Below are 14,643 nucleotides of genomic sequence, written 5' to 3' on the forward strand. Positions count from 1 at the left end.
GAGTTTTTAACCTTGAGGAGCTCACTCCAAGCCACTGATTATATATGACAGGATCCAGCAGGCCCAGTCTTCACCAAGCTGCAGCAGTAATGACAGCACCAGGGCTGCATAGCCCAGGAAATACCCACTGGACCGCCATTTAACCTGCTTCTGCAGTGAAACACTCTGCCCCCCCCCCCCCTTTCTGTGCTTGATTGCACTCCCTTCTGTCTGAAACCATGCAGTTATTTGTCTCTGCAGATGCCCTCCACTCATTGTAATGGTTCATTTGCTCAGCTTTTTCTCCAGAATGCTTGAATTAGGCAACTCTACTGAGAATTCAGTCAGGACCAGGAAAGCTAATAAAGGGACACTTAGTGTGGGAAGGGACAGAAATGAAACATTTCAATAGATTTCTCATGTCATTCTGTGTCAGGTGTTTTTTGTGTAGGTTGACAGGGTATCTGGGAATAAGAGAATAATCACCTTGTTCGCATTGTCGTCGTTGTTTATCTCTTCTCAGCTGCTGTCCCTGTCGCCGTTACAGTCCCATACAAGGCTTGAGTACCACAGAACAACACAAGGCAATTCAGAAGCATAATATAGTCTCCAGCACTGTATCAGTGTATGGCTATCTCTCACAGCCATATGGGGTGTTAGGGAAATATGATTCATTACTCAACTGTGCCTAACATTTTAATGTGCCCCTTCACTCTTGCTGTGAAAGAAGCCGGCACAGACGGAGTGGCCCACAGACGGCGTAGCCCACACTCTCTCCCTGTCCTCGGCACCCGGCTCATCAGCGGCACACGCTGACAATGACAGCCTTCTGATCTCATCCTCTGATCCGCCCCCTCTCTTGCCTCTGCCCTGCTCCCTTTATCTGGAACGAGACACCACGTGTCTCGGAGCGCGGGATCATGGGAGAGAGCCATGGAAGGGTGGGCGGGGCGTGTTGATATTTTGGTTTGATGCGGGGCGCTTGATCTCACAGCTCCTCCTTTGTTCTGATCCTACGCTGACTGCACATGGGATACGTTAGGGTGAGTTGCTGTCACAGTGGGTCCCCCTGTTGCCACCCCCCCCCCCCCCCCCGCCATCTCATTTAGGACCGCTATACCATTCACTATGATTTCACACATTATTTGCATGTCTTGTATCTTTGTTGAGAAAGGCAATCGACCACATCCCATGGATTATGAAGAAATAGCAGCACAGACTGAAAACATTCCCCGTATTTCATAAACCACACTGGCATAGAAACAGCATGTGGAAAACAATCTCATTATAATGTCGCTTAAATAAAAAAAAGCACTATGTAATTTGTTACATCCATCTGAGCGACTGCTCCAAAGAAGCGTCAGTCTCTCGCACACTCGCACAAGCACAGCGGGACGCGGCTTTCTTAATTACTGACTAGCGCCGCTATGGCGCACTGTCTCTCCATTTTGAGAACGGTGATTGATCATTGCTTTTCTCATTTCCACGGGCTTTCCTCCGTATGGTTATAGAAATGAAGTCGTCTGAGAGTGCAGCTTGAATAGCTTTCTCAATGCCTGTTTCCAATGCTGCAGCTCTTGCTGGAGTGGAAGTCGCAGAGTGACTCAGGGCTGTATCTGATACAGACATTGATTCAAGGCCCTCTGATTCAGAGACTGCAATTTTACACCATTTTTCTGATATATTAAAAGTTACACCTTAAGTGCTGATATAGCCCCTGTAAAAGCTGGTGTTATATTGGACCTGGAGGACTGAGGAAATTGAGTTGTGTGGGGATATCATATTAATCATGGAGATCAGAGAAAAAGAAAAATGTGACCCACACAGTAATTGCATATTACAGCCCTGGAGGTGATGGCTTGATTTTTTATTTGCATCAGTGCTTTTCTTTGGAGAAAGCCTAGACAAAATCGGCGCTGTAAATGGTATTGTGTTCTTGGGTGGGTCCAATGATTCCAGCAGATTGGGTTTTAATCATTTAAGCACTAATCATTTTAGTCTCATCATACCTAACCATTGGTTTGATGCTTTTTGGGAAGGATTTACCTTACAGAATTTTACAGAGTACAGAATATTTTATCAACCACTAAATAGCACAACTACTGTCCTGGTGGGGCCACAGTTAAACAAATGTCACATTGTGCTGGGCGTCTCTGTAGCACCACCTTGAAAAGTATGAACAAGAGGTAATTTAGTAAAATTTTTAAAAACAAATGTTTCAGTCAGGAAATTACATGTCAACATGAAAGTGAAGATGAATCCTTTTTATTTTTGCTGTGTGGCATTGACCCTGCCCTCTGGTGGATCTGCCAGTCAGAATGCTTATCTGTCAAGCTTAAGCTTTGGGCGTGGTGGCTGATATCAGATTCCCATTAGATGGCGGCAGAAAGCTGGTAGAATGAGGCAGAGGAGGAGGGAGGGGTATACCAAAGTAATCAGATGCACGAGGGATGGATAAAGGGTGGAGTTAACATTTAACCACATTTAAACATTCAACCAGTTATCATACGATTAGCTGTAGTAGTGATGAATTGGAAAAGGAGAAAGAAGTCATCGAACTTTCACTTCAGTCTCGTTAGGTACTTAAGAGCTCCAACAAGAAAAGCAGATACACTCCATGTGGATCTGTCCAAGTATATCCTACTTCTAGATTTACATTCTCTGTGCCCCTGCTTAAGATGATACCCCATCATCAAGCTCCGCGTCTCAAAAGAATCTTAGGATGAGTAAGACCTCAAACTGTGTAATATATGGAGACTACAAAACACTGTGTTGGGATCTAAAAAGTGATTGACTACTCTGACATCAAGGATATTGAGCTGGTTCCATCACCACACATCAGTTGAACGCAGCCTGGTCAGGTGGCCTGTCCCTGGCCCTGTCACCCTGTAATTAAATGACTATGTCCCATTCTCACAAACATTGGAGAAGATGACTTAGCTTAGAGAGGAAAGGACCAGTTTTGTTTGTTTGATGAAATAGCAAGGAGGTGTTTTTTTTCCTTTATGTCTGAATATTCAGAGGAGTAGTTATATTTATAAGCGTAACTACTCCCTGTCTGAGGATGGTTATATGGAATTACCGTGTCTTCTTTGACAGACGCATTGCAGAAACAAAGGGAGGCTTTCTCTTAGGATAAATAGAGGGGGTTAGTTGTCTTCTGATTAGCCGTGGTTTTGTTGCAGCAGTATGGCACTGTCTGCTATTATTTTAATAGCACCAAATTAATTCAGTTTGACTAAATGAGCTAATTTCATGGTCCTGTAAGCAGACAGAACTCTTAAACCGGCAGAATTGTATCTTGTGCCGCAGCTGGAAGACCAACACAACAGATCTCCTCCATGTGGATATTTTTGTCAGAGGTCCAATATATTTGGTCTATATGGAATATAATATCTAATATTATACATGGATATGTATTATAATTGTAGTATTTAGTTGTTTGATCTGATTGATCAATCATCTAAAGATTTGTCAACAACATAGTCTTTGATGTGAATGAATTGGTTTTAACCTGTTGATGTGAGTGTTCTAAACAACATGCCAGAATTGTGGGAGGGGGGTTATTCGTTTATTTAGTTTTTTTTTTTTTTGCATTGACTTAAATTAAGCTTTTATCCTCCAGATGAAGAATTTCTACCCCTCTTACAGTCAGAACCACAGCTACATTTTCATATCTGTTTTCCTGTGAAAGAGAGGTGTTGGTGATATAATCATTTGTTGATTTCCGCAGCTAAGGCGATGTGTTAGATTCATATTAAGCCAACTACTGAGGTAAAAATCTTTAAAAGGCAGAACTAACGTTTCTTCATGCTTGAAGAGAACAAGGCACTAATAATGGCAATAAGAAGTAATAAATATGTAATAATGCTTATACTCTAATTTGTCTGTAATGCTAAGATGCCAGTTATTGCAGACATAAGATGACCATCTGCATATTTATTTGGTAAAGGTTTGTGTTTCAATTTAAAGATTTTACTCCAAGCATCAGCGAGGAAAGAGAGGGTGCATAGCTCATGGTGACGGGCTGTGTCCTGAAACTGTAAGGATCAATCATGTCTTGTGCATAATGGATATTGCTGTATCACATGTGGTGCTGGCGCCTTGGAGAATACAACACATAGGCTTATTCCCGCCGTCTGTGCAGCAGTGTGAAAAGGCAGGTTGTTTGAGGGGAGAAGGATTTCTCAGGTCATGGCCTAAATGGTATAAAAATCTGATATAACAAGCAAGTGTTCATGTCCCTCTGTGAGGCAAAGAAACCATTCTGTCTCTTCCTCATTAAAACACAGAGCTTCAGAATTCTAATCATTAATGCTTATTCACTTTTTAAACAAAGCTCTGAAGATGGCATTAAATCAGGTCCAATGGAAAGCCTATTACATCCAGTTGCTCATATGAGTCATTATTTTCTGTTTATGATGGCCTTACACTAAATAAATACATTATTACAGAAAATTAGAGCAAATAAATAGTACAGCATGTTCAAAGTGAAGCCTAAATGCTTTGTATGCATCCACAAAGCTACTATATCTAGTGCACACCACTTACAAGGATTGCATCCATCCAGGACAATTTGATTCGTATACAGTAAGTGGTTGATTCTTATAAGTGGTGTGACAAATGAGTAAATTAAATGGACATTTCTGACGTATGTTTTCTCCACCCATTAAACTGAGAAATGACCCTAGCTGAATCCCTCAAATATGGAATTGCTATTGCTGTTAAGTGCAGTTAATGTCCTTAACTAACTTCTTTCAAACAAAAAATCACTTGACTTGTTAATTCTGTGTCTCAATATTTGGCATTGTGTAGTGTACAGTTGCACAGTTCAGTCACTGACAGTTTGTCCAATGTGTTGAGGTTCTCCTCAACCATAGATGCATTGCCAGTTTGCACTAGGTTAATGTCTACTTCATCCTTCAAGCTCATCCTGTGTTAATACTCAAAATGGTCATTATAATAGTAAGGTCTTTTCATATTGGCAGAAGGTGATATCTTCTTTTCTGCCATGGTGACTGTTATCCAAGCATTCAGCTGAACTGTGTCATTTTTTCTATGAGCTGTGGCATTTAAAGATTCACATTCAAACTGCAAATTCTTAACAGCCTTGTTCGCTCATTATGTGCCATTACACTGCTTTGAGTGTTTTATTACATGTGAGCGAAACCCAACTGATTGTTATAAGCTGATTGCTTGATTCTTATTAGCGGATTACTGAAATAGTATTAGCATAGGAATGAGTCTGTCCTTACTATATAGTCTTGATTCTTAATCAGTAATTGATCAGTAATTCCTATAAAGGCAGGGTACTCAACAAATATCCTCATATGACATGTAAATTGTACGATTCATCTGTAATCGTTGAACAGCAGCTGAAGTCATGTATTTGGTGTAAACTTTGACAAAAATTAAGTCACATTTAAATTAAATATACTGCTGAAGACAAATTGTGTAATTGCTATTTATTAGTCAAATGTTTCTCTGATTATGTCTCTATGTTCCTTTTCCCTCTGGTCAGTAAAGTAGCAAGATTCAGTACATAAATGTAGATAATACTTATTTAGCTTCATGATCTGATTATTTCATTCAGCCCTAAAGAGAGAAATGAATCTGAACTGTTTTAGAGCATTTAGTCATTTCTCAGTCAACATGAGAGCATTTTCCTTTAAATTTGTGCATTCACACCCACCTCCACTGATCAGCTACCTTCTTCCATAAATTATAGATGCATCGATGCTGATGCTCTTGGAAAATGTGTGTTTGTGTATGTTCTGAGAGCGCTGTGATTGATTAATTGATTAATAATAATAATAATAATAATGATAACAATAATAATAATAATAATAATAATAATGATAATAACGATAATAATAATAATAATACAGATGCCTATTGCAGATGTGCATCTCTACTGTCTCACTTGAGAGCATGAGAAAAGAGAAAAGGCAGCCTCTCATGCTGTTGTCTCAGCTGTCTTCCTCTTAAGCTTCTCTGTAAGTTGGTATTGAAGTGTTAAAAGCCACAAAAGCCTCTCCTGATCTCTTTTGGTGCTCTGCTGGGACTTTCTCTCTCTTGCTCCATGAAAAGAATGAGAAATGTATCTTGCCTTTAAAGTAGAACATCTGTGTCCTTCTTTTATTGCCAGCCATATTCTCTCTCTTTGCCTGTCTCCTTCTCCCTCTCTCTCTCTCTCTCTCTCTCTCTCTCTTCCTCTCTCTCTCTCTCTCTCTCTCTCTCTCTCTATCTATCTATCTATATCTCTCTCTCTCTCTATCTCTCCCACTCTCTCACTTTCTATTGCAGAAATTGCATTCATCCCGAAGAGTACAAGCAGAGGGACCTTGAAAACAACAGATGGGCAGACCACTAACAAAGTTTTGCTGAGAGTTCATGCATTGAAGAAGATTTACTCCATTTTTTTGCTTTAGAATTTCAAGAAATTCAATATTTGAATTGCTTACTGCAGTTACTTTGAAAGGAAGCTTTTGAATCAAAATGCTCTCTCTCAGTTCAAAATGCTCTCAATTCCTTTCTCATTTTAATCTTAATGGAAAATACTAATCTCGTTCTGGGACTTGAAAAAACCTCTACATGCAAAACAATGTAGAAACACAAAGCCTTTGGCATGTCAGCCTGTTGCAAAGAGAAGGAAGGCAATAATATCACACACTCAGCGGTTGAGTGCTGCACAAAGTCTCATTTTCTGTCTTCCATGCTGTAGAAGTGGAACATTGTGCGATTTACCACATATAGCTGATCCCTGCGTTCAAAACGGAAAACTCCAAGGGCACAAACAAAAGCACCGCAGAGAAAAATATTGAAGTGAAAAACAGCTGGCTTAAACAAGGGCATCTCTGATATAGCAAAGCCTGTATCCCGTAGTTATCTCCAATGAGCCGGCTTCCTTGTGTAAGGGCCTCACTTGCAGTTCCACCTGGCATTCATTGGTAGCCGTTTACACTTTCAACCCCTCATTTTCATGTCCAGCCCTTACTTCAGTGGTTAAGTGTAAATAGGTGTTATATCAGCACAATGTGTGCAACAACTGTAACATCACAGCAAATATTCATGGGTTTAGGGGTATGCTGAGTCACAGTGAATATGAGAATATGGTAAAGGAGTCAGCCAATCGGGTGTCCCTGCTGTGCTTTCAATGGAACAGCGCTGGGGAAAGCATCCATTCTTGTGATTTAATGAGTGACGGATTGTTTTTTTTTATCTGGACAGCAGATACTCCTTGCACGCCTGATTTAAAAGCAGTGCTGTAAAAAATATTAAATATGGTAAAGTAGAAGCAACAGCAGAGTGGCTTCATGGTCCGCCCTTCAGTCATCACCTTTTTACCTTTGCGATCAGTTTGAAAGTGAATTTGCCTTGTCTGTGGGAAGTTGGAACACCTGACTGATGTTCCAGACACGTACTGACCTCATTCAGTACGGTAAAGTCTCACAGAGAGTTAGGGTAAGGGTCATAGAAAGTGTCTTTGTCTTGTCTGTTTATCTGAACTATCAAACTCATTGAAACCTCCTGGTACATCTTACTATGAAAAATGATCCTCTTGTGCTGGGGCAATGTTGCTTGCATGTTCAAATCAAATAGTTCTTTAAGCTGTAGTTTATTAACTGACCAGATTAAGCAACCTATTCCAATTACAGGTCCTATTTGGGATATACATTGAAAAATGTCTGATTGATGTAGTATTCACAGGGCTGAGAACTACACTACACCAGCCCTTGTTTTTAAATGCAAATCACTGCCGCTGTTTTAGAAAGAAACTGACAAATCCCTTTAGGTCACACAAAAAAACAGAGACTGGACTGGTGACATTCACTCTTGCAAAAACACATCTTAGTGGGAGCTATCCACAGGGTTAAGCAAGAGCTATTTTGGTCTTAACAAAACAATGTGATTGTAGCAATAAAAGTGTGGTTGTGATGTATGCCCTGGGAGAGGAAGATCATGCTAATTTTTTGCAAATTATTCAGACTTAATGCAGCATATAAAAGGCTGTGGGAAGAGTGTGAAAAACAGTGATTTTGTTGAGCTCTGTTGATATTGTATTTGAATGTCGTATTATTTATTAATCATTATTCAGTCGCCCTCATTTAGGGGAACTTACAACATACCTCATGGTTTTCCATAGCCTTTGAGAAAACTGGATATTGAAAGAATGTGTGCTATGTAGCTTGTGCAAAAAACAACTGCCAGGGACATGAACCTGCAAACCTTGGATTACAGCCCAGTCCTGTAATGATAGCACCAGGCTGCTAAGGTAACTTTTTTTTCTCTCACATTAGTTAGAATCTGCTTGAGAGTAAGTGTATGCACTCTTCTCTCCAAAACAGAGTGGGATAATCCTCAGCTTGTGTAACTGGCTTTCACTCAAATGACCTGCAGCATTACAAACGCTTCCCTGTGCCGGCTCTCTGAGTGCTAGTGCCGGAAATGGAACACGAGAGTGCAGTTCTAGGATTTGAGAAATGGGATTTCTCACGCCACTTGATTGTAGAATTAATGGCATGCAAAAGCCAAATACATGTTTGCTCATTTTTTGCTTTCCGTGTGCTTCTGTTTTCCCCATAATGAATAGCTCTCTAGGATGCCGGGAAAGAAGCCGCATAAATAATTGTGTTGCAATATGTTAAGCAAAGCTTTTAAAATGATTAATGATAAAACGCTACCGAAGCACTAGTCCAATGGATTTTTTACCAGGATGATGGATGAGTTTTAAGAGCAAACGTCATGAATGTGATCATAGTTACAACAGAGATTCACATTTAACACATTTTAATAAAGAAAACTGCTTAGATGCAGTTATTTCTCTTACTGTTCTGTAGGGTAAAAAGGAGGATGAGATCATGTTTGACTCAGTCAGCCACTGCTCCCTGCCAGCAGACAGGTTTTAGCTTGATGAGAATACTCTTAAGTGCTCGCAGTCTGACCTACATCATTAAGGCAGAGCTGTAATAAGCCTCAGACATAATAGTAGTAACTCCACATTCACAGGCCAAATGCTTGGATACTGAACTCTTTCTGCTGAAAGGCAGTGCGGGTCTTTTGACATGCCGGCGCATGTGGTGGTGGCTGAGCCGTCTGCTTTCCTGCCCACAGGACACCGACCTGATCATGACCTTTAACCTCTCCATGCACCGGTCCTGGTGGATGGAGAACGGCCCCGGGTGCAGGGTTACCCCGGTGACCCCGCCTCCCTCCTGGGCGCCCGAGGACCATCGCTACATCAGCATCTCCGGCTGCATGCTGGAGTACCAGTATGTGGAGGTGGCCCACGGCTCGCTGCAGATCATCCTGGCGGTAAGTGCATCTTCCTCCTCCTCCTCCTCCTCATCCTCATCCTCCTCCTTGTTCCACTAGGTCACTGGCTTCACCCCACTCTCTCACAGCAATGTCTGTGGGCTTTTATACAGAGATATTTAACTTAATCACAAGTGTATATAGAAGAGAATTAAGTATGCAAATCTTTCCCCACCTCCAAGGTGGGGAGCCTCTTATGCTGTGTATACTTGTTTATTAAACCCAAACAGTTTCTATCAGAAAATGAGTTGTTGACATAAGCTGTAATTTAATAACCAATCTGATTCAGCAACCTATCCCTACTGCCCGACTATGTATACATAGTAGTCCCTATGTATTCTATAGTCCTTATATGTTCACTAAATCAACCAGAATTGTTCCCTTTTATATAGAAAACTATTTACTTGCAAGAAGCTGTTGCCACTTACCAAGTGACTTATAACAGCTGGCTTGTATCAAAAATGTGTGTGCTTTTTAGCCAAGTAACAAAATATACATGCTTCCTTAGCACCTCATGGGTACTGCAATTTCCAGATAGAAATAATTTAACAATGGTGAGTTCAAGGGCATTCTACTGTAAAAAGCTGTTTTGAAACTCCCACAGTTGATGAGAATGCTGTACATCTTTCTACACGAGACGACCGGGGCTGCTGGGTTTCACTGTGTTTGTGCACTTGGTTCTGAACCTCCTTATGTGCTGTGGAGTAATAGAGTAAAAGTGCGAAGTGCTACATGGGTTTGCAGAGAGTCTTACCGGGTTGGGTTTTGCCTGTGTGTCTCTCCTTTTTATCTGTCATCATAATTATAGACCATGGGATCGCACACGGAGTGGATGGGTTAGCTGTGCGCTGCCATGTTTCACATGGGCTTAATGTATGCTTCGCAGTGTTTATGAAACACATCTTAGTGTCTTGCTGAGTAAATTATAGTGCAGGATCTGGTGCGGATCCCCTCAGAGATTACCTTGCCTGCGTGTGAGATACTGTGCTGGCACTACTCTACTCTACTCGCGGCACTGTCTGTGAACTCTCACTTAAACCTCATGACTGATTCGCTGATTTCCCCCTCCTCACCCTATTTATGCTCTTGTCAAACAAGTCATAAAACACCAGAAGCTGCCTGAAACTGATTGTTCTGTTGACATCCTTAATTCAATGTTATACATTGGTTTTGCCCCCAGACATCATTACATGCTACACTTTCCTCTTATGCACTAGTATATTGCATATACTGTGGTGTAGATACTGTAAATGCAACATATATAAATGTACATTATATAGGTATACACACAGTTATATGTACATATCTATATCTATATCTATATATGAGAGTGTGAGAGAGACAGAGAAAAGTGGAGCTGGAATGGTCTTCGAGAAAACTGAAATACATAACTCTATACTTAACTCATAAAAAAGCTTTGTATTGGTTTGCACAGGTTTTAATGCATGCATTAAGAAGATTTTAAAGCTTTTTAAAGCAAGGGCTTTGTCGAGTTTATCTTCCTGCAAAATTTTATATTCCAATTTGCAACAATGTGCAATGTCCTTCATATCTTTCAAGGACAAAAATGAAAGGCCGAGCCAATTTTTAATCTCACTATTTCATTTTGCATATGAAAAGGTGTAGTTTTTGTATGTGTGTATATATATATATATATATATATATATATATAGTTTTTCACCCCCCCCCCCCCCCCCCCCCTCACTCTCACTGTGGCATGTCATATAGATGTTGCATCATACTTGTACAAAATGCGGTAAGACAATGAGTTCAGTGCCTGGTGGATTATGCCTTATTTATGTAGTCTTAAAGTACAAATAAAACTAATTTAAAAACTTGAGATAATGGGGCTGTCATTTATACAGCAGTACAACCCAGGGCATATTCTATATTTTAAACCAGATTAACTATTCCCTCTGTTATCAGTTGCAGTAGGTTTTTATGCACAGTATGCAGAGCTCTATCTTTAATGCAATAAGTACAGAATGTGTTTCAAAAACAAAGAAGAAATGTGATCAGAGATTGTGTGCTGGATTCACTGCAAGGATAGCCATGCTTAAGTAAAATGCAATAACACTGTGTCACTAAACAGAGGAGCTGTTCTAGCACCACAGTTTTGGGAGAATGGCTGATCCCAGATCAGCCAATTAATGGGGCAATGATTGAATCATGGTCTTTTCTGAACAGTGAAAGGGACAAGACATGTCCAAGTCAGAAAACCTTTGAGCTAAACTTGTCTTGTAAAGATTTCTTATAGTTTTTCTCTATGACAAAAAACAGGCAGAATTCAATATTATTGTAGCATTTAACTTTTGTCTCTACTAGCAATATGAAGACTGTGTTTGACCAATCAAAATAAAATTTCAGCCAAAACAAGTCATTCTTTAGTAAAAGTTTATAGTGCTCACTTACAGAATATACATATTTATAATATAATATAATAAATGTATTAGATATGAATGGCAGTGTAGCTTAGTGGTAAGGAGCAGGACTTGTAGCTGCAAGGTTGCTGGTTGTACCCTTGCTGCTGCCACTGCTGCTGTACCCTTGGGCAAGTTACCTAACCCACAAATGCCTCAGTAAATATCCAGATTGTATAAATGGATAACATTGTAAAAACCTGAAACTGATGTAAATCGCTCTGGATAAGAGTGTCTGCTAAATGCCAATAATGTAATGTAATAATGTAAATATATGAATACATTTAAGGTTATATATTGTCTTTAATCAAGTTCCCCTTGTCACTGATAGCCTCAAAGTGGCTTAATTAGGAAACAACCATGTGTACCAGATTTGTAATCTGTGACTAGTGTGTAATGCTTTCTTTGAGTGCAGCCATTATTCGTCTAATTTTAAACCAGGAATAATGAAGCATCAGTAACTCAACAGATCAGTTCCAGGTGCAGCAATGACTGAGAGTTTTTTGTCTGTTTTTTTTATTTTTCTATTGAAAATATTGTGATATTGTGGAAAATTTTAAACATATCTGGTAGTTTCTCTGACATTTTAATGCAATATCCTTAAATTGCTGGTGACTGTGTCTGAAAATAATCTGACAGTCTGAAGTTGAAAGTCTGCCTGTAAGTGTAAAAGGAATTTTAGGGCTTTTATGAAGATACTTATGAGTGTAGTCAAACGTCGGTAAAAGAATCAGCAGCAGTCATTTCTGAAGACCAGTGAACATTAATTGTAAACGATGGAGGAAATGCAAGCAGATGTTCGTTGACTTCGCTGTGAGTTATATGCAGATATGTGCTCAGATCTGCAAAGAATGATTCACCGTCACACCGCTGCCTCATTGTGTCTGATTAGCAATAGACTCAGATGGAGCTGTCTGAGAAGGAAGTATCTGCAATTGCTGTCACTACTGAGAGGAACAGGTGGTTGCCAGAATTAGAATTGAGAGGCCGAACAAGATCAGTATGTCTGCTGTACCCTGGTCAGCCTACTTGTCACATACCTGGCCTACCTGGACAGAATGTAGCTGGTTTACTTGGACGGTATGTACCAGGTCTGCTTTGTCAGTGCATACTTGGTCTGCTTGGTCAGTATGTACCGGGTCTATCTGGTCAGTATATACCTGGTCGACCAGGACAGTATATACCTAGTCTGCCTGGTCAGTACATACCTGGTCTACCTGGACAGCATATACCTGGTTGGCTCTTTCCTTTGATGATGAAGCAGGTCTGTTCTTGTTTTGAGGTGGTGTGATTGTGGGCACAATCAGCATGCTCTTGTGGGTTATCGGGGCCCATTTCGGCGGCAGTTTTTCCTTGCTGAGTCAGACGGGAGCAAAAGGGCTACAGGCGTGAGCGCTCTGACAGCCTGAGTGATGGCCCTGTCTTCAGCCGGCGTTTTACAGCAAGCCGTCAGCCCGCGCAATACATCTGCCAGATAACAGACGCTAAGGGAAATGTTTCCGCGTTGACACAATGACCCAGCAGTCCTGGCAGCGGTTTCCCCCCGCGCGTCGACGTCGCCCTTGTTGTTTTTTATCTTTGTCACTGTTTAATCACGGAAACTAGAGTCAATTTGCGCCGTTGACTTGAGATACTCGTTCAGATCAAGCAGACGCAAAGCCTTTGTGTCGGCAGTCTTGTTCCCCGTTGGATGTTGGAGTGGAGACTGTATAATTAGGCTGGGAAACCTGTGATGGCAGAACTGCATTATGGTCCAGTTCTGTCGCATCATGTACATCAGCCTTTTCTCTCATCTAAATGGATGTGAATGGAAATCATATAATTGTGTTTGGCTGTGTAATCAATGTTGTCAATATTGCCTGGCACCTTTGTGATAGCTAGTGAAAGCCCTTGTTTATGCATAGGGGAATCAGAAGGACTAAACAAGACTCCGTCATTATCTTGTGCAAAAGGAAAAAGTGCATCTTTGATCAGCTTTCCGTGGCAACAGGCGCCCTCTTCTCCCCCCTGAGCAAGACAAGAACCGAACTGATCCACAAATTTCAGCTGTCTGTTCTAACTCTGAAACGCAGTCATTTGACAGGATGCAGAGTGCCTAAGAAATAATTTCTTATCTCATATGTATTAATGAAAATAACCTCGGGGTTAATTTGATGCGGTAATATCTATGAAAATGTGCCTTGTTAAGAGACCCGCCGTTTGAACTACAATGATGACAGCTCGTTCTGTTCTCCCTTCCTCTGCCCTCATGGTAAGATAATTACAGGGATTACAGAGAGAGTGCCCCAAAGTGTGCCGTCACAGAGAGAGCACCTAAAAGAGTGCCTTTACCTCACTGTCAGCCTGTGAGCTTTGAGCAGCTTCAGGGCTCCCATGCTACGTTGCCACGGTTTTTAATGCGTTTGAGCGACAGTACATCGCTTCGGTTAATGAGGTTTCCCTCAAAGCCGAAACTAACTCGGCGACTCCATTTGTTCATTTACAAGCAGGCTAGGCATTAGGATATATGCTTCATTACACCATAAGGAAAGCCTGGGTTTGAAAGTAATTAAATATAGATGTGGAATAATGAGGACCCCATGGTGCGAACTGAGATGAATCCAGTGATGATATTTTTCATGGTAATTCAATGCTTTCTTTGTCTCGGCTTTATTGATGGACTGTTACTTGGTGGAAGCTGGGCGTGGTTTGGTGGGGACAGGGTGTTGAGGAGAAAGTGGCCAACTGTGCCAGTGATGTCATCAGCATGGGACAAAGGGAAGGTAGTGCTTAGCTGATGTAACCCCCAGAACTCTGAAATGTGCTGACTTTTTTTAAACCCACTTGCGCTTAAGAGGATGAGGCACTCCCACTGAACTAGTGGACTCCTCAGTTTGTGAGACATTCTGTGGGAATTAGACTGGAATTAAGGGTGTATCATTAAGCATGA

The 14,643-nt window shown here is 40.9% G+C and overlaps 1 protein-coding gene across 1 annotated transcript in view; it reads left to right on the forward strand.

The window, feature by feature from the left end:
- The window catches only part of nkain2 (sodium/potassium transporting ATPase interacting 2), a 101,279-nt gene that overhangs the window by 65,318 nt on the left and 21,318 nt on the right, over positions 1-14,643 (forward strand). Inside the window, exon 4 of the mRNA XM_036549951.1 lies at positions 9,094-9,294. Coding sequence (XP_036405844.1) covers positions 9,094-9,294 — 201 coding nt within the window. The remainder of the gene's footprint in view (positions 1-9,093; positions 9,295-14,643) is intronic.

This window comes from Megalops cyprinoides, chromosome 17 (genome assembly GCF_013368585.1).
Source record: "Megalops cyprinoides isolate fMegCyp1 chromosome 17, fMegCyp1.pri, whole genome shotgun sequence".
NCBI classification, from domain to species: Eukaryota; Metazoa; Chordata; class Actinopteri; order Elopiformes; family Megalopidae; genus Megalops; species Megalops cyprinoides.